General features: G+C 37.5%; 1 protein-coding gene across 2 annotated transcripts; it reads left to right on the plus strand.

Annotated features, from left to right (window-relative positions):
* The first annotated feature begins 5,237 nt into the window (after positions 1-5,237).
* hapln1b (hyaluronan and proteoglycan link protein 1b) lies at positions 5,238-20,930 on the plus strand. 2 transcript variants are annotated; one of them, XM_079407646.1, is made up of 5 exons: positions 5,238-5,351; positions 13,313-13,454; positions 17,093-17,455; positions 18,322-18,624; positions 18,814-20,930. In XM_079407646.1, exons 2-5 carry the CDS (start codon positions 13,349-13,351, stop codon positions 19,101-19,103), a joined length of 1,062 nt encoding a protein of 353 aa, XP_079263772.1. In that variant the 5' UTR covers positions 5,238-5,351; positions 13,313-13,348; the 3' UTR covers positions 19,104-20,930. The 2 variants fall into 2 exon arrangements, with proteins under 2 accessions (XP_079263772.1, XP_079263771.1); XM_079407645.1 differs by lacking the exon at positions 5,238-5,351 and adding an exon at positions 12,573-12,795.
* Positions 20,931-21,267: the final 337 nt, after the last annotated feature.

Raw genomic sequence — 21,267 nt, forward strand, 5'->3', positions numbered from 1 at the left:
AGCAATAATAATAATTAGAAAGCAATTAAAATGTTGAAGCTGTGGCCTAGCAGTTTGCAACAATTCCTTATCCCATACATTATTTGTGTGTGTGTGTGTGCACATAACTTAAATATTCCCACAAGTAAACAATTACAAAAACTCTAGTCAGATGAGGGTGACACGATCTCTGTGGACAGATGTCATGCCTTTACTGATAGACGTGAGAAAGCTCCTCTTCGTGGTTCACCTTGAGAAAAAAAAAGAAAAACAAAAAGTTTTTTCAAATGTATATTTTAAATAAATTAAAAGGACACGTTATATCGGTGAAGTGTTAAAATGACAGCATTTATAATGTAATAAAAGATTTCTATTTCAAATAAATGCTGTTCATTTGAACTTCACCAAAGAATCATGAAAAAAAACTGTTGCTACAAAAATATGAAGCAGTACAAATGTTTTTGATATTGATGATAGCAAATCATCAGAAATTATCATTAAAAACTCATGTGACACTGAAGACTGGAGTAATGATGCTGAAAATTCAGCTTTACATCACAGGAATACATTAAAAATACAGTACAAACAATGATATTTTAAATTATTTTTAATCAAATAAATGCAGCTTTGATCACATAGGATACTTTTAAAATCATAAAAAAACATTAAAAAGAAAAATCTTGCAGACTCCAAACTTTAGGTAAATATTTTTATTTATTACTAAAAAAAAAAAGAAAAAACATTTGAATATATGAAAAATGCCACAAGCGGACTTCCAAAAGATTCATGCATTTTTTAACTGTAATAATATTTAACAATATTACTGTTTAAAAAAATGGGTGTAGAAAGAGTTTCCACTCAAAAGTTCTCCTGCACTGTTAATTATATATATATTGATATTTATATTATAAAACAGCAAGTAACACATTGAATTAAACTTGAATTTTTGAAGTAGAAAGACTGATATAGTATTTTCATGCAAAACAATCGTTATTTCTGCCTAGTTAAAAAAAATCAAAAAATCACAGCAACTACATTTTTAGACTTTAATTTTTTTTTTTAAAGTGAAAAACTTGAGTGTTTGCCTGCATGTGCAAATCACTGTATCTTGAGGGACTGCCAGGGCATTGCTGTGTTGTAGCTAAGATGTTCTGCGTGGTTATGGGATTGTTTTGCCTGTTTTTGCATCAACCAGTGATCAGTCAGGAACAAGCACCTCTCCTCAACAAGCCACACAATTAGAGCAATCACAAACAGTTTGAAGAAATGTTTCCTTGTTTCTTTTGCTATCTTATAGTGTAAGAAGTCAAAATGTGCACAAGACAGAGCAGTAAAGCAACAATAAACGCATAGAACAGCGTTTCATTCTCTCCGACCGAAAGCCACTTCCTATATGACCCCATTGTGCCCTGGAGCCGCGACATTTAACCCAGATTACTGCCACGTGTCTGTTCTATTGAGGACTTTCTGCTACACGTTTCAATCACTGACCAATAAAAGGCAGCAAATTGGATCTTTAAGTGATTAGATGCCATATGTGATGATTTATACCTCAGCAATTCTTCCAAAATTAGCTCTTTACACATTCCTGAAACTAACATAAGAGACATTTATGAAACGATAAGATTATCTGACCCCAGGAGTCTACAAAGATATCTGACAGCTTCTTAAGATCCTTGTGCTCTGCCCCCAGCAGTTTCAGCAGGCGAGGAAGAAAGTGGGAGCTGCGCTGAGAAAAATTCCTAGCGGCTTGCTTTTCTAAAATGAATCAAACCTTGTAGCCAACATACAGTACCGGCTTTCTAAGAGCAAACCTGCGCACCGTGCCTCTGAGAAACGCAATGGAAAGTGTTTCTTTCTGTGAGGTACGGACGCTGCAGAAAGGTGTCTTTGTGTGTTGATTGTAAACAGCAGCGGCTCTCATGCATGCATCCCAAAAACAGCACATGTGAAGTTCAGGCATAGAGGAACGTCAAATGTTTTTCTGTTTTTCCTCTTTTTGTGGACATAGAGAGTTGATGAACTCTAGGGGTGGTGATGGCGCAGTGGATAAGACACATGCCTTTGGTGTGAGAGACCCGGGTTCGAATCCACGGTGAGACACCAATGTGTCCCTGAGCAAGACACTTAACCCCTAGTTGCTCCAGAGGCGTGCGACCTCTGACATATATAGCAATTGTAAGTCGCTTTGGATAAAAGCGTCAGCTAAATGAATAAATGTAGTTGTATCTGCTTTGAAGTTGTCAGATGTGTTTACTACTGAGAGCGGCCTTAAAAAGAACAGCTTCAAATCAAACTTCTCTCATTATTTATACTCAGCCTTGTGTCGTTCCAAACTTTTATAAGGAACACAAAAGGGGGAATGCAGAAGAATTTTGAGAAGATCTTATCATTTCAAAAATATTTCAGTTGTTAGTGGCAGAAAAAAACTAATTCACTAAGAAACATTTAAATAAATCATCATATTTGGCTAGTCCACTTTGCAGCATTTTTTTTTTCTTTGTGGCAATAATCACTGATTTTTTGGGAAGTTATACCATTTTTATTTTATTTTTTAATTAAATTTCATTGCTTTTTTTTTGGCTGATCTATCCATTTATATATTTGGGTCATTTGAAATAGGCCTACAAATAGAGATTTATATTACATTTACATTTTCAGAGTTTGCTTCCTCAATGCCAAACTATTCAAAAACTATTCTGCTATGTGATTAATAGGTTGTTTTAGATGGTTGTAACCAATAACTCAAGTTCTGTGTTTGTATTTTCTGTCAAGTGCATAATCTAAACTGCCTAAAACAGCCAATACATATAAAATTCCTCTTCACGGCCTCTTAGAATTTCTTTGGATACGACATACAGCGGATTGAGGTATAATGTAATTGGTTGAATGCCAGAGTCAATAAACCCCACAGAGAAGTGGTCAGTTCATCTCCCTGTGGATTGAACTTTTACAGGCTAAGCGTTTGCATTCTCTCGTGTTTACGGCCCTCCACTTATGCCAACATTTGGCTGTGGGCACAGAAGAAATGCTTTAAAATTAACACGACACACCTTGAAGAATAATCTTGTCTTTTGGACACAGAAGTGATGCAAGTACTGAAACATCTATGGAATGTCATATTTTCATATTTTGTCTTGTGGTCAGAGAATTAGCTGTCTTGATGACATAAGACCAGTGTGTTGGATCTAGTATCGCACGGCCAGATATTTGGCATGAAATGTAGTCCACATAGTGTATTCTGGCCAAAAACCACCCACTTCCAGTTTACAGTTGATTCATACACTTTCCCTTATGCATGCATATACATTTTCATAAATATTGTAATAAAAAACAATATAGAAAAACATGCCATTCAAGAGCAGGAAAGTCTGAAAACACCCTGAGAAAACACAACAGAAATATGTGGAATATGAACAGACTTAATAAAAATGTTTTTTTGTGTCCAAAAGAAATAAATACTGATTATTTCAAACACAGGTGTAAAGCTGAGACTATGTTGCAACAATTAAACAGATCTGTGATCACGGTTACACTGGGCATCCTGCTACATTATGAATTATGAATGACAAATCTCTTCTTCATACAATGCTATTGCACGTTCAGAGTGGAAATATCCTGCATTAATCCTTGAGCAATGTTTATGTGTAGTTTTGTAGTTACCTCTTAAACTGAAAGAATGCTTTGTCATGTGGAAACCAGCTGCGTGAAAGTTTCCTTCTGAAGCTAAAAATGTCTTCAGGTGGAAAAGCGAATGCCCTAATGCTGCCAAAACTCTCCAAGAAACGGTGTTGAATGAAATCACCAAAAATAGAGTTGTAACCTTATCTTTCTGCAATGAAGGCATCCAAGACTGCTTTCTCTAAGTGAAGCAATGGCGTATTACAAATGATGTTTTAAGATTTCTTTACCAAATTAGGCTGGATTTAAAACTGCATGCTTTCCAAATTCTATCCAAAAAAGTACATTATGTCAACCATCATTTTTCATTCTGACCATATCTAGTAACCTGCAGAGAGGATATTTGATTTCAGATGATTAAAAACCTTTGAAACCATCTAGACACACTGAGTAAAGTGTCCTTATAGAGCGTGTTTGTGACGGATATTAACAATGAAGTAAAACGTGATATTTAAAGTCATAGTTTACAAAGCAATGACAATTCTGTCATCATTTACTCACCCTCATGTCCATGCAAAGCTGTATTCTTTATGCATTTCTGTCTACTGTGGAGCATTACAATTATATTTCAATAAGAAGCATCAAAAGCATGTTATGATTTCTATCCTACTTGACAAGAAACGTGTAATAATCATTTCTACAGTATATATATTCTTACAGTTAAATTCAGGCAAACGTTTTGCCATTGAGTTAATAGAGAAAAATGTACCAATTAACCTGAATTCATCATATATAAATAATCATGAGATATATGTGGAAAAACAACTCATCACGCCACTGCTACCCTTAATAAAACATAGTATACTTCGTTTATTTTATTAAGTATACATAAGTAAAGGTCAAGTATATTTTTAAGTATGTACTTTAAGTATACATATATCAGTGTACTAGTAGTATACTTGTAACTAAATTGGCCCACTTTCCAGTGTATAAATGTATACTTTTAAGTATACTTTGTGTATAACAGTAGTAAACTTTAAGTACATAACTAGTTTACATCAGTGTTTTTAGCTTGTACTATAATTATACTAAAAGTCAACTTATAGGTATACTGATAGTTTACTAATTAAATACTTGTAGTAGCATTTTTAGTTCACTTTGAAGCATAGTCTCAGTAAACTACTAGTTTAATAGTTTTATACTGAAAGTATACTCGTAAATTTTTTTAAGGTGAACTTTAATACTTTAAGTATACTGCTGTACCTATTTAGGTATTATTTTGTATATATTTTGTTATATGAATATCTGAACATAAAACATCAAAAGACAGAACAGATCTGCTTTTAAACAAAAAAATTTTATGCAAGTTTCATGCACTTTTTTTAAACACTTTTCATAAATAACGAAAAGTATAAGTCAAGTATACTTAAATGTCATTTTAAGTATATTTCTGAGAAGTACATAAAAAGTAGACAAAGTATACTTTCCTAATTTTTTTTTGTTTAAAAGTAGTATACTAATAGCACACTGGAATACACTTATTTTTCGTAAAAATACATTGTAACGTGTTACTGTAACTTTGTAACATTCTTGATGACGCACAGCATCTCTCTGTCAGTGCGCGCGCGCGCGTGCGTGTGTTTCCCGCGGGGTCTGCCTCATTCTGTGACGTGTGTGAAAATCTGCGAGCATTTCTGATGCTGGAGCCCACCAGAGATCATTCAGCAGGACGCAGAGCTCTGCTTCACAAGGTAAGAGCCTGTCATTACACACACCGTTTATTAATGATCATAACACAATACAGGCTGTTTAATAACACACCTGGAGAACAACCGATGCTATTAGTGACCGTATTCTTCACATTCAGAAACATATTCAACTCTTGCATGATTTTAGCATACGCGAATTTGGGAATACACTAGATTACGTAAAAAGTTCTTAAATATGTTGGAAATATAATAAATGATGTGACGCTCAGAAAACATTCAAATGCATTTTATACAGTGACTTCTTTTGTGTTATGATGGCTTGTATTAAAAAGAAAAAGTTAATGTATAGTACTTTGGAATAAACTTTTATTTTTTCTTTAAAAAAATATTAAAATAGGAATATTTAAAAACGTGTCAGTGTGGTATAACCAAAATACCGTAACCCATTTTGTTGTCACGTGACAAGAAATCATAATCAAGTATTGGAAAGAAAATATTTAGTGTTCTTCAGATGATTGTTAAACCAATTATTTTTAAGTAAATCAAATGTGTTTACAACGGTATAATGTAAACTTGATTTCCAGTATTATTTACATATTAACAGTATTGATTCTCAGTATTATGATTTGGCAATCTTTTGAGGTTTAGTAAGAACTGTAATTGCATTCATGTTGGCCACATCTTGGTCTCAATCTCTCAATTTGTTTTATCTTTATGGCTGTTTAGTGGTTTACCAGCAGTTGAGTCAATTCATGAATACTCCCATTAACATTAACACAAACAACTTCCCCTTGTTATTTCTCAATGAATTATGAGACAGCCTGGCTCCAAAGAGACCAACAAGTGTAGCCCACATTCTGCAGAGTGAAAAGCCTGCTTGTTGAGTCGATGCAATGACAGAATGTTCTTACAGGGCAAAATAGGCACATACAGAGGGTCCACTTCAATACAGGCAAACGTGCTGAGAAGAAACAGCTGGTTAAACAAATATTGGGGGCCAAGAATGTGTAAAAGTATAAATTAATAATGCATGGCTTTATTTGACATGAATGAAGCACTCAGTATTGCATGGAGGGCTGAGTTTGCCATCTATCGGTTTGGAGCTTTAGTGAACTACTATGGTGAAACTTGCCCAACTTTTTTCCCCAAGTTAAAAATAGACAGACCTGGAGTTGAAACAATGCACTTTCATATATTTATGTCATGCTAAAAGTTTACAAATTATGTACAACTGCAACAAAATAGTTCCTTTTCCATCTGCCTGGTCTTTAAGTTGGTAGCACCATTGTTTCAGCAGACACGGTGTTTCTTTATGTAAAGCTGGTGAATGTAATGCATGTTGCCTTGTTTTGTATTTAGTGGTGGTTAATCGGATCTGTCTGGCAGCTGTTTGGCTGCTGATCTCAAGGCCACATCACCAGCTTTCTCAAAGATGTGTCTGGTGGTCTGTGATGACCATGGTTGAACTCTGACTTTTTCCTCACATGGTTGGCAGAACACATTAAACCAGCCGATTTTCCAAGTGACCTTTCATGCTTATTCTCCACAGTGCTGTAGAGGAGGGTGGCCTTGGGCGATGCAATTCATTTCACCCCTGGTCTCCTCTAGGTTAATATGTTGCATCATTCAGAGAGTCTGTTTTATCTCATTAAACATTGTTCATTTCATGCTTAGACCGGTGCTGTTAAGTGGATTTGAGTAAAACTGTCGCTGTATTTTGTCCAGATCAGAATGTTCTTTCGTGCACTTAGTAAAGATCATCTGGTTTTGAAGAGCTGTTTTTCATTGTATCAGGATATCAAGTTATGGTTTTTTGGACACGATATAAAAGCTTTGATGAAACTTACAAAGGTTCTACTATGGCATCAAGCTATACTGTATAAAATTACTATTAGTTTTAAGTGGGACCTTCATTTCTAGTGACTTTCAAAAGGTCAGATGGCAACAGGCACTCTAATAAAAACATGCCTTTTGAGACTGGATTTCAATACATTCTAAAACATCTATTTGGACTGAGACCGTTACAGGCTGACCTTTGTTGAGGATGCTTTAAATAGCATATTTCAGTTTTAATAGATGTTTAAATGTGCTTCATTTCCTGTAAAAGTAACACATGCAGTCTATTGTTTAGAGTAGCTAGACAGTATTTTGCACCATTCTTTACAGAATTTGTCATTCATTATGTGGAAGAGTATCCGGCTTGTCGAGGCAGTGTGTGGATTGGTTGGAGATGTGGCAGAGAGACGGTTTTAGTTTATGGATAAGCACTGAAGACTCTTTGTGCATGTTAAGGTGGTGCGAGGGTGACATCAAAACCCACAGAACTCTAATGAGATGCCGGGTGGGTGGACCACCACGAACCCACCCCGTGAAACGCTAGAAGAAATATTCTCTCAAACTAAGAGTGTATTTGTAGTACAGAATATTTAGCTTTGAAATAAATTAGATATATCAAGAGTAACCCAGTTTTTACCCTCTGAGTATCCAACTGTCAGGAATTCTACCTGCTGCCTGATCAAAAGTCCATCTTCTGTCCATCAGCCTCGCTTTATGAGTCCACATTTTGAGCACCTTTGTTAACACACCCAGGTAGTGCTGCCAAGTCAAAGGCTCTTTATGCACTCAGCACAGAACCCTTCCTCATGCCGGAGTCTATGAATAGGAGGTACATTGCCTTAAACGAACATGGAACATACTTACAGAACAGTAAGGAGCATGTGCAAGCTGAATGAAAAGGTTATATTTACACAACTGGCGTTTCCTCCCACCATTAAAGTAATGGTGCGTGAATTAAACTAATGCAGCTTTAGAGACGCAGTAAGTTTTTCCACTTCAAATATTGCATTTAATACTTGCCAAAAATATAGCTGCAGGCAGCAAATATTCAAGTAAATACAAGTGGCCACAGTACAGCAAACATACACATTTTAGGATAATGATTATGTTTTGTGTCCCTGACATCAATTCCATTGTTGCATATGCAAGCAAACAGTTTGATAAATAAATATATAATTCACAATTTTCTGACCAGTGGGAAACACAAATTGTGGAAAATGCCGTAGAACATGCTTGAAAAACTATCGTCATTGTTTGATTCCCAATGATGTCCACTCACATGCGATGAGGATTGCGGTCATATCAGTGCCCTAGATGAGATGTTTAATTGGCTGCCATGTTGAAATCACATAAACAGGATATTTCTAAAATGCCATTAGTAACCAAAAAAAGTTTGCGTGAAACTGCAGCATCACCAGTGGGTGTCAGTATAACGTCCAAGACCGCTACTGTATCAAACAGCACTAAAAGGGATCTTTAAAGATCACCTTACAGTTGTGACCCTGGACCACAAAACTGGTCATAAGGGTCCATTTTTTCTAAATTTAGATTTATAGATCATCAGAAAGCTGAATAAATAAGCTTTCCATTGATCGGACAATATTTGGCAGCGATACTACTATTTGAAAATCTGGAATCTGATGGTGCAAATAAATCAAAATATTGAGAAAATCGCCTTTAAAGTTGTCCAAATGAAGTTCTTAGCAATGCATATTACTAATCAAAACTTAATTTTTGATATAGTCACAGTAGGAAATGTACAAAATATCTTGATGGAACATGATCTTAATATCCTAATGATTTTTGGCATAAAAGAAAAATCAATAATTTTGACCCATACAATGTATTTTTGGCTGTTGCTACAAATATACCCCAGCGACTTAAGACTGGTTTTGTGGTCCAGGGTCACAATTAGTATGTATGTTCATCTGACAATGTACAGAAGTGAACATATGTTGAACTGGATAACAAATTATTCAGTGTTCTTTTTTTTTTTTTTTTTTTAGAAAAAAAGTATTTCTCAGTCATTTGCCAGTGCCACACATCACAAAATAGTAGGAAATCAGAAAGACTCTTTGTATTATTTACAACAGAGCATCTCCTTATTGTTCATTATGAATGGCTGAACTGTTTTCTGAACTTTTCATGTTTTTCTCAAATTCAGCAAAACATTAGAATGTGTTTTGATAGAGATCGAGGAACCCTATTTAACCCTGCTCTATAACCCAGAAACCAACACATAAAATCTCACTTTCCATCATGTTTGGAACAACAAAGGAGAATAAATAATGAATGATTTTCAGTTTTCAAGTCTGTTATTTGTTTGATTGACAGAATGCAAAAAAATATGTCAGTGTATTAATAAATTTTAAGACAAATATGTTAAATATGGCACCTGTAACAAATGGATTTGACTTATGAGTCCATGAAATGAACTCACTTTATTGAGTGCTTGCAGTGGGGGTCGAACACACGCCTGACCCCTAGAGAAAACACATGGAAAGATTTTAGATGTTGTGACATGGATCTTTTGTTTTTGGGAGTGGTTTTTGGATATCGAAGACTGTGTAATGGCCCACCCAATTAACCCGTCAATGGAGCCAGTCTTTCGGCACGGTTTAGAAATACTTATAGTTAATCAGCCTGGAAAATTAAAAGTGAAGCAGACAATTCAATCAGTGTTGCCCGAAACAAATCTATCCAGTACTATCAAATCTATAAATATTTCATTACATTTGAATTTTAAATTAAATTTATGTTTTAGGTCATTTCAAAGTCTGAATAATTGTGCTATATGAATATTTTAAAATTACTGCCAGAATTTTCAGTATATATTTAAAAGTCTAAGACATATCTTTCTATAAATACATGTATCTTATACCAGCAGACTGTAGGACATGGTGGTGATTTCAATAAATGTTTCATCCACAAACATTTACAAAGCTAATGCTGGAATTATGCTGTAAAGTTCAAACGGTTTCCTCAATTTAAATTTTGCGTAAAACTGTCCTCAATCACTGAAACAGGACTTTTTTTGAGCAGAACCTGTGTGTGACAGACATCGGAAATAAGTGATCTCACTATAAATGGGAGATTTTAGGATCCCATTCATACACTGTCATCGGTCTAATGTCTAGTGAAGAGAGATGCTGTGGCCTTCAAAGACAGCGAATCGTTTGAAGGGTGGAAACAGTCCTCTTACTGATGTTATGGAGATTAAGGGTTACTGTGTGCTTTGTAGAATCAAACGTAATCTTTAAACATGAGTCATTGAAATCACAGGTTTACACTGCATCTATTTTTGTTGAACTGTTTTTGCATTTACCTGGAAATCACCACTGCCATCTGCAAAGGTCTACTGTGGACTCAGCAGGTTTGCCGCCTTAAGCCGTTCAATTATGTCTGCATTTCATGACAAGAATAATGAACCCATTTAACAAACACATTGCAGACAAATCCTCATTTAACACACACATACATTCATCTCAAATTTAAATGAGAGTTTACTCTCTGATACTGCTATCAGGTGTTATCAGAATCTCTAAAGAACATCTCTGTTCTGCAAGTATGAGTTAGATTGAAATGGTTAAATATTGACAGGTTAATCAGTCTGGCTGATACAGCATATGTTGATCTATAAATTGCAAAAATGCATTTATTATAACCAACTGCCATTATACTTAATGCTTTCTGAATTTTTGTTGAAATCAAGTTGACGAGCGTAATGCATGATCAGTGGAAGCTATATATTTGTTTGGCACTTAGTGAATGAACAAGAGAGAAACACAACCGCTATCACATCTGGAGATCTACTGCCAAACAAGGAAAGAAATATCCCTCATAGTAATGCAAAGTGATCAGCAATGACTACTCAAATCAACCACTTAAGGGATTATGTTTTGGCACATTACGGAATGGGGTTTAAAGGGAAATGAGGTTCTGGCCAAATCGGATCCATAATTGCTTTGAGCTTCACAGCTGCTCGGGAACGAGAAGGAGCGAGTTCTTGGGAAGTGACATCATAAAATGACCCCCCCCCCCCCAGGCTGTGCTGACTCCATTTCCAATGAACATTGTGTAGTCAAACTGTTTATATTGTCAAATTGTGCGTATATGACCTACACAGTGTCAAGCAATATCTTTTCTTCTTCTAACAAAAGGGAATACTGTAAATATTTAGTTCTATGCAAAAACACAAATGCTTTCCTATCTTTGAAATAGGTCATTTATGAGCCAACCCCAATTCATTAAAAAGTACTATTTACATCAGGGAAGTTAATTTCAGATCCACTGCTATCAAAACATCACTTTAAAATGACACTAATAGACCCTTGCTAAAAAGCCCAGTTAACTAAACACTTTACATCATAAAAAAGTGTAACAAATTAAAGGTTTGGGTCTTGCAAAAGAGATTTCCATATGAGGATTGGAAAGTTAAATTGCTCGAGTTAAACAAGCATGTTTAATCAGGACCTGTTCCAGACTTCAGATTGTTGACAAGTCATTTATTTTCTTTGCAAATTACGCCATACTTATCCACTCATATTCCACTGCACAACGAGTCTGCAAGAGGCCTGATCAGGCAACTATTATACTGCTTAAAGACCATTGTTAGGCTTTGGCAGCTTCATTTGTTGTTTATTGCAAAGAATGGGATTTAAAGTCAAGGCGGCAACAGCAACCTGGCTTAAATGTCCAAAAACAAGAGGAGTACAAGGTTAAGAAGCATCAGAGTATTAAAGCAAATTCAACTATCAAATCTGTAACCGTTTCCTGGCAGCAACAAGGGAGTTTTCTCCCGATTGCAGAATTGGTGCCTCTTCCCAGAAGATAAGTTCTCTAGTTGTGCAAGACTAAGATTCTTGTGATGCTTATGTGAATTAGCTGGTGGTCTGGCACTGTTTCTAAACCATTGCTGTTTTCTGATCAACTGCAGTCTATGCGTTTAAGACGTTTACCCACATTTGAAAACTAAAGGCATGGACTGTTTTCCCTGTGCTTGACCTCACTGTACACAATGGAGTGTCACAAAGGAATGTGATTCGTAACAGTGTTATCTGTCAACAGCACAGTTAGTGTGTTTGGTTAACCATCAGCCTGCAAAACAGAGCATGTTGACAGTCGTTACACTAAAAAGGCGGGAACAAATTCTTTCAGCTGTAACAATTGTGCTATAAAGTGGCCTCATAGGGCAATTTAGCATAGCAGACCCTCCAATTCCTGGAGATCCTTTGGATTGTATTTCGTCTTTTTCGCAACAGAGAACTTGGTATCCTTCTCCTGCAGGATATGATTTTACCTTGTCACAGTTGAGCAAGCTCACTGTACTGTGGTAACTTATCTGTCACAGGAGAGGGCACTGCATCTGTGAGTCCTCACTGTTATCAGCAGTGGCTTCCTGGTATGCGTAATGACTGTTTGCAGGCTGGGTCTGGGGGGGTTGGCTACTCTGCAGAGCAGTTCTGCTGACTGCAGTAGAGAGGAACTACCTCAGTGCGTCAGCACTCTGAAATGAATGAAGAAAAAACGAATCAATCAGAGTGACTGCAGAGAGAGAGGGAGAGAAGACTCTACACACTTTCTAATCCTGATCTTTTGCGTAGCTGTCCTTACATGCGCTAGTGGCCGGGAGCACACGCTCCGTAAGATGGTAAGTCTTTTCTGAGCTCTGAGTCTGTAGGGAGACGGTCTGTGCTTTAGAAGTATGCCAGCAAAGTTTTGTGCTAGTTTGTGCCATCTTGACTGCACTTTTATCACACTTCAGTGCTTCTTAAGGTGAAGGGTACAGGAAGCAGTCCTGCAGCACTGGTGTTAATTGGGATTTATGCATGCGTTTAACAGTCCTAGTCATTTATTTATGTACCTTGCCCTATTTGTGTAAGTGTCTTTCTGGGAGATGTGGTGAAAAGGACACAGCGTGCGCTGGTGTGTGCGTGACAGTACTGCACAGTTACTGCAGATGGAAACATGCAGGGGATCTGGTGCAAGTCACACAAAACTGAGCTCTCTCTCGAACTCCACAGAAAATGAATTGAGATTGTTTTTAGTAAAGCCTAATAATACAACTCTAAAGAACGTCTCCTTCTTGGATTGGATATACAGTGGATGAGTGTTTTGGAAAATGCATATTGTCTGACTGTCCCTTATTTTTGCATTCTCTCATGTAGTGAAGTACCCCCCACCCCCCGGTGCTATAAATCAAGATGACCTTCCTTCTTTTCATCCTCTTGGTCCTCTCCGAGAGCCGAGCTGACAGCTTTGAAGAAGCATACAGTGACCTGGAACTCTACAGGACTATATACATTTCAGGTAAGAGATGGGAAAAGGTGTGTTTATGATTGTGTGTGAGAGGAAATAGTAGAAAGAGTGGAGAAGAGAGACAAAAAGTGAGACAGAAAGTGAGAGAGAGACAGAGCGGGGGTTGTACTGCCCATCCCCTAAAATGGTGTTCCCCCTCCAGCATTTCTTAACAGGGACACTTACCGTAATTATCTCATCGGGTGTCGGCTTAGGTGATTCTAAACCCTCTGGCTCACGTCACAGGACGCAAAGTGGACTGAATTACTTACTACAAGTGTTAAATATTTGATAAACTATTGGGGTTCAGTATTTATTCATGCTGACATCTGATTATAGTAGTAATCAACCTCCCTCAACTGCATCTGCAAAAAAAACAAGTTTTTGGTTGGTGTGAACAACAATATAGTAAGTATTAATTAGTATAAAAACAACACTTTTTGCCCTGGGGCAAGGAATGATGCAATGACAAATGATAACAGCTATCTCCGCAATGCTAATCTGTTTTTACCCAATCAACCACATCTAATGCACAACAAGACTTGGTAGCTTGGATTCAATCTTCTATTTCTTTTTAGGGGCATGCAAAGTAGCCCCCAGTGAAATCACATGCTTTCTTGCACATTATAGATGGAAACTTGTTGCATCGCACCTGGTTAGGACACTGTGCCAGTGCCTGTAATACATTTTTGGTTGGAGTTTTGACAAAGAAGCATTCCTGTAGCATAAGTTGAGTTTAACTGTAGTTTAGCTGCAGCGTGTCTTGGTTGACTGGATAACTTGCAGGTTTTCACCAGATCCACAGAACCAATCGTTGTTGAGAACTCTTAACTCAGGTTATTTGACATTGAGGCCCGGTTGCACAGACAGGTCTTAGACTAAACCAGGATTAGGCCATAGTTCAATTAGGACATTTAAGTAATTTTTATAAACATGCTTAGAAAAAAACATTACTGGTGTGCATCTTGAGACAAAATAAAGGCACTGATATATTTTATGATCAGTCAGTGCAAGTTTATTTCAGCTGAAACAGCTCAGACTTACATTTTAGTCTAGGAATAGTCTTAAGCCTTGTCTGTGAAACCGGGGGTGTGAGTCTTTATCCTTTAGTCTGGTAATGAAGAAGAGCTTGGGAGAGTTTTATCTAGACATACAAATTCCTCAAACACTTAATTATAAATTAAAACACTGGTTTTACCTTGGACGATATACTCCAATCATGCCTCCATTGGGTCCCGAATAGGTCGTTATGAGAACCAGATGACTTTAGAGAATGGCAAAAACGTTAAGAAACTGAGAGCAGGCCACAGTGTTCCCATGACCTCCACAGTTGTTACTCTATGATTACATTTACTGCATATAGATGACAAATTGATAAAGCATCCATATGTAATGAATGGCATGAGTGAAAAACAAAACCACCATGTAAATATGGACCATATTAAAAGCCCTCTTCAACTCTTCTAGATTTACCTTTCTTCTCTCTGTGATTACTGATCCCACAACACATCTGGGAAATTTGCCAGCCTATTTTCATCATATCCCATTTTGTAAAATGTTACCAACCAAAATGAGGAAAGCTTATCATAGCCTACAACCCTACCCTAAACTATTTATACACTGAACAAAATTATAAACGATTTAAAAAAAATAAACTTTTGTTTTTGCCCCATTTTTCATGAGCTGAACTCATAGATCTAAGACTTTTTCTACGTACACAAAAGGCCTATTTCGCTCAAATATTGTTCACAAATCAGTCTAAATCTGTGTTAGTGAGCACTTCTCCTTTGCAGAGATAATCCATCCACCTCACAGGTGTGGCATATCAAGATGCTGATTAGACAGCATGATTATTGCACAGGCTGGCCACAATAAAATGCCACTCTAAAATGTGTAGTTTTACTGTATTCGGGGGGTCCGAAAACCAGTCTGGTGTGACCACCATTTTCCCCACGCAGTGCAACACATCTCCTTTTGCATAGAGTTGATCAGGTTGTTGATTGTGGCCTGTGGAATGTTGGTCCACTCCTCTTCAATGGCTGTGCGAAGTTGCTGTATATTGGCAGGAACTGGAACACGCTGTCGTATACGCCGATCCAGAGCATCCCAAACATGCTCAATGGGTGACATGTCCGGTGAGTATGCTGGCCATGCAAGAACTGGGATGTTTTCAGCTTCCAGGAATTGTGTACAGATCCTTGCAACATGGGGCCGTGCATTATCATGCTGCAACATGAGGTGATGGTTGTGGATGAATGGCACAACAATGGGCCTCAGGATCTCGTCACGGTATCTCGGTATGTGCATTCAAAATGCCATCAATAAGATGCACCCATGTTCATTGGCCATAACATACGCCTGCTCATACCATAACCCCACCGCCACCATGGGCCACTCGATCCACAACGTTGACACCAGCAAACCGCTCACCCACACGACGCCATACACGCTGTCTGCCATCTGCCCTATACAGTGAAAACCAGGATTCATCCGTGAAGAGAACACCTCTCCAAAGTGCTAGACGTCATTGAATGTGAGCATTTGCCCTCTCAAGTCGGTTACGATGATGAACTGCAATCAGGTCGAGACCCCGATGAGGACGACGAGCATGCAGATGAGCTTCCCTGAGACTGTTTCTGATAGTTTGTGCAGAAATTCTTTGGCTATGCAAACCGATTGTTGCAGCAGCTGTCTGGGTGGCTGGTCTCAGACGATCTTGGAGGTGAAGATGCTGGATGTGGAGGTCCTGGGCTGGTGTGGTTACATGTGGTCTGCGGTTGTGAGGCCGGTTGGATGTACTGCCAAATTCTCTGAAACGCCTTTGGAGATGGCTTATGGTAGAGAAATGAACATTCAATTCACGGGCAACAGCTCTGTTGGACATTCCTGCAGTCAGCATGCCAATTGCACACTCCCTCAAAACTTGCAACATCTGTGGCATTGTGCTGTGTGATAAAACTACACATTTTAGAGTGGCCTTTTATTATGGCCAGCCTGTGCAATAATCATGCTGTCTAATCAGCATCTTGATATGCCACACCTGTGAGGTGGATGGATTATCTCGGCAAAGGAGAAGTGCTCACTAACACAGATTTAGACAGATTTGTGAACAATATTTGAGAGAAATAGGCTTGTGTACATAGAAAAAGTTAAGCTCATGAAAATTGTGGTCAAAAACAAAAGTGTTGCGTTTATAATTTTGTTCAGTTTAGTTACAATAGGTACAAAAGTGCAATAATGTAGTTTTTCGATGATGGATTTAAGAAAAAAAAAAAACTGCCACACATTTCTCTAATTATTTGTGCACTAAAATGGTTGCAACACCTCCTGGAGTGCCTTCATACACAGTCACTCTTACGTTTCTATCATAAACATGTAGGGGAGTTTCTATTTCTCTGAAATCTAAAAATAACAATGATTTGTGTGTTTGCATAACCACAAAAGCCTGTAGCAATAGACAAGGATGAATTCAAGCTATCATATTTGCAAAACGCCTTAAGTTATTGAACACTGATCAATGCAACAGGCCTTGGAACACACACAAAAAAAAAAAATCAGAGCAAAGGCTATTAACTCAGTCGCACTCTGCATTTTTTTTTTTGTTTATTTCTTTGACTGACAATCTGAATATCTCTTTCTTTGACTTTCAGAAAATGGTCCCAGACTGTCAGTTGACACAGCACAACCCAAAGTAATCTCGCAACGTGGTGGCAATGCCACACTGCAATGCAAATTCAACCGGGATCCCTCATCTCCCCCAAATCCCAAACTGAGGATTAAATGGACTAAACTGACTTCAGACTATCTGAAGGAAATCGATGTGTTCGTAGCTATGGGTTTCCACAAAAAGAGCTACGGTCGATTCCATGGCCGCGTACACCTGCAGGATGCCGGCAAGAATGATGCTTCACTAGTTATCACTGACATCACTCTGGAGGATTATGGGAAATACAAGTGTGAAATCATCGATGGCTTGGAGGATGATACAGCAGTTGTCTCACTTGACCTGCAAGGTAAAGCATAGATTTATGTTGCTAATATACCTGGATTTTCCTGGTCTCTCTAGCGACATTGAGCCATGCACTACAACAATGTCTCACAGATTGTTTTAATTTTGTTCCTGAGGATTTAGATGCTGGTGTGGTAATGCAACTACCATGCTTTAAAACTAGATTGACTAGCAAGATTTCTTGGGTCAAGCAGTTTAAGCAGCTAAGTTTTGCTAGTGAACAACAAACATGACTAGGCACATCTACCATGTAATTTTTAGAAAAATAATGTCTTTAACAGTTGTCATTTGGTTATATTAATAGGTTGTGTACATATCCGGCTTCCTTCAAACATAACTTAACTTTAAGAATTAATTTTTAAGAAACTACAAAAGGGCCACACAGATACAAAAACAGCGACAATGCCATCGTATGACTGGCTGTTTTCTTTCCAGAATAATACACATAATACTATACACAGTTTATGCATCCTTGGCTGTTCCTCGAGGCTATCAGCTATGAGATAGCATTGTGCTGACTCTCTTTACACTGTGTGCCATGTAAACGCTATTCAATGGTCTTATAATGCAGAGTAGAACAACTTATAAATCTAGACCATCAGCAAGATCTTGACATAAGAGCTATCATTGCCAAATAATGGGACATTTATTTGGTCCTTGCTCTCTGCATTCTTGGCATCATTTCAGTTGCTTACAATAAACCTAAATTTTAATTTACGTTAGCTGATGCATTGGAGAATACATCAATTTATCAATCAAGAATTTGATTATCGCCAGATTACACAGATCTAATCAGGGAGCATTTTTAAAGATTCCTATATGCAAAAAAATCAAATTTTAATACATTTTATGCTCTTCGGGTTTCTACAGGCATTGTTTTCCCATATTTTCCTCGACTGGGTCGTTACAACCTGAACTTCGCTGATGGTGAGAAAGCTTGCCGAGACCAGGATGCCATTGTGGCATCTTTCGACCAGCTGTATGATGCATGGAGAGACGGGTTGGATTGGTGCAATGCAGGGTGGCTCAGTGACGGATCGGTGCAATACCCCATCACCAAACCCAGAGAGCCATGTGGAGGCAAAAACACCATTCCTGGTGTGAGGAATTATGGGATGCGTGACAAGCAAAAGGAAAGATATGATGTCTTCTGTTTCACCTCTAACTACAAAGGTTTGTCCTCCCCACTGTTTGAAAGACATTTTAAATAGGCTAGCTTCTCCAAAAAAATGTATGAAAGGAAAAAACAAATTGAGTTCAGCCATGCAAAGAATCTCTAATGAAAATTATCTTCCTCATGTTTAATACCCTTACTGCATATTATTTGAGAGAATAAACACTTTTCCCCTTTCTCTTCTCCAGGACGTTTCTATTATTTGATACACCCTTTCAAACTTACGTATGACGAGGCAGTGCAGGCGTGTGAAAAGGACGACGCTCAGATTGCCAAAGTTGGGCAGATGTACGCAGCGTGGAAGCTGCTGGGATATGACCGCTGTGACGCAGGCTGGTTGGCGGACGGCAGTGTACGCTACCCAATCTCAAGACCACGCAGACGCTGCAGTCCCACGGAGGCTGCCGTCCGCTTCTCTGGTTTCCCAGACAAGAAACACAAACTCTACGGCGTCTACTGCTTGAAGAACGACAACTGAGAGTTCCAACTGTATAAGTCGCGAACTAAGCGTAATAATGTAAGAAGTTCGTTCGAGTGCATTAAAACTGTGACAAAGTGTCTAGATACTGTAATACGGAAGGATTTGAATATAAAATAAGTGATTGGTGTTTGTTTGAAGCAAAGATTCTGTAGGATTAGGCACCTCAGGTGCCCTTTTCCCTCAAAATCAGGACTGCAAGACGGCAACAGGACAGGAATAGTATTCATTGGGTGCCGCAGAAATGATAGCTACTGGTTCCAGGTCTGAATGATCTTATACAGTACAGCAGGCTGAAGGAAGAGATATTTGGTGAGATTGCAGAAGAAATTTGCACTGTGCTCTTCCATTTAGCATGCAGTAGCTTGAGGGATGTTCTAGAACAGAATGACAGCAAAGCTTAAATACTTTGAACTGATACCTTTGGGCACTTAGTTTATCATTCAAGAACATCATATCCCATATAAGTAGCATGTGAAAAATAAATTTTCTGTTAACAGGAAAACAAATTCAACGAAAGTGCTAAACAGCATACAATACAGCCATGGCACAATGAACACATTTTTTTCTTTTGCCATCCTTACAGGGTGCTATATTGTATAATTTTCTAAAAGCATACCTTTTTAAATTTAGTTTTATGTGTGGACCAAACCATGTCGAGTCATAAGTTGCATTGTTAAGAAACAAAACATTGTTCTGTGATTTTTTAAACTATTGAAATATACAAGTAGAGTGTTTATAAATGTATGTTAATTATCTTTTTCTTGAAACTATGTGTTTATACAATGTCTCCCCTACGACGCAATCTAAGAAATTAAGAGCTCCACTGTATCGACCTCATCACTGTCAAACGTTATTTGTGTTCAGGACGATGAAGAAATCTGTGGTCCATACCACAGACAAAACAAAACCAGTGTTTCAAAAGTAAATCTTGGTTTGGTTTCTAGAACTTGTTTTTAGTATTTCTGATCAATTCATGAAACCACAGAAAACCTATCCTCAAACATAGCCAATAGCAATGGTGCCAAATGTTAAAACAAATGGTAGTACAAATTAGTTTACTAGAAAGTTGTGCGAAAGAAAGCACACGGCCCAGTTGCTAGTACATGAGATGAGTAGTTTTAGTCTATGCATGTTACGGTTTACAAATAGCAAGACTGAAGTGGTTAAAAAGACAACAGTGCTAATGATCAATGTGTTACTTAGTAAAAGAAAAACAGCACAATGAACTTAATTTTCTATTGTTGAAAAAAAGACCTTGCAGGAAAAGGTTTACTCAAAGATGATGCAAAAAATAACTGCAAAAAAAAAAAAAAAGTGCACAGTTAGCATGCTGCATTCAGTCTTTATTAGTCTATGAAGCAGTAGACCTTCGGAAAAACATGTCAAAGCCATGGCATTTGGAAATAAACCATTAAAACAGACTGCCAAGCTAAGACAAAAACAACTTGATGTTTTATTCTTATTATTATCACCATTAGGGTCAACACAGCCGATTTAGAAGTCAAGGTCATGTGTTTTAGCCGCTACACTAAATGACCAGCTCCATGAAAAAAAAGGAAAAATAAAGTTCTAAATATTGGTGTTGTTTCAAAATACTGTAATCACATTCATTTCATTATTCATGCTGTTTTGACTCTGGCAACTGTACATGTGCCTTGTTTACAAAACTTCAAAATCAATTTTAGAACTGAATGTTTAGACATGTCTTTATAGACAATGTTAACATTTTTCACTCTTGTTTCGTGTACATAAAGTATAATTAAAGGGATAATTTGACTGTAATAATGTGGAAAACCCTTGACCCCAAAAAATAAACAATCAGTCAAAAACATATTTGGTTTGGTTGTTGATTTTTCTTGTTCACGGTCTCTCAAAATCTAACAGATAGTTTTCACCAAGACTACTCCATGGTATTAGGGGGAGACATGTTTCTAATAACCATTTTATTGGACAAAATCTAACGTGCAAAAATAATCAACCTAGAAGAGTCACTAATACTTTTGGTCCGTTTTCTAGGATGAAATGGAGCAACTAAAAGTTTGGGCAGTTTTAGAAATACACAAGCTGACTAGCAGAAAGTTAGCCCACAGACATGGAATGCCACAAAACTACAATTTCATGGATCTGTAGTTAAAGATGGCCATGTTCACTGTGTATTTTC

This window comes from Barbus barbus (assembly GCF_936440315.1).
Source record: "Barbus barbus genome assembly, chromosome: 45".
Taxonomy (NCBI): domain Eukaryota; kingdom Metazoa; phylum Chordata; class Actinopteri; order Cypriniformes; family Cyprinidae; genus Barbus; species Barbus barbus.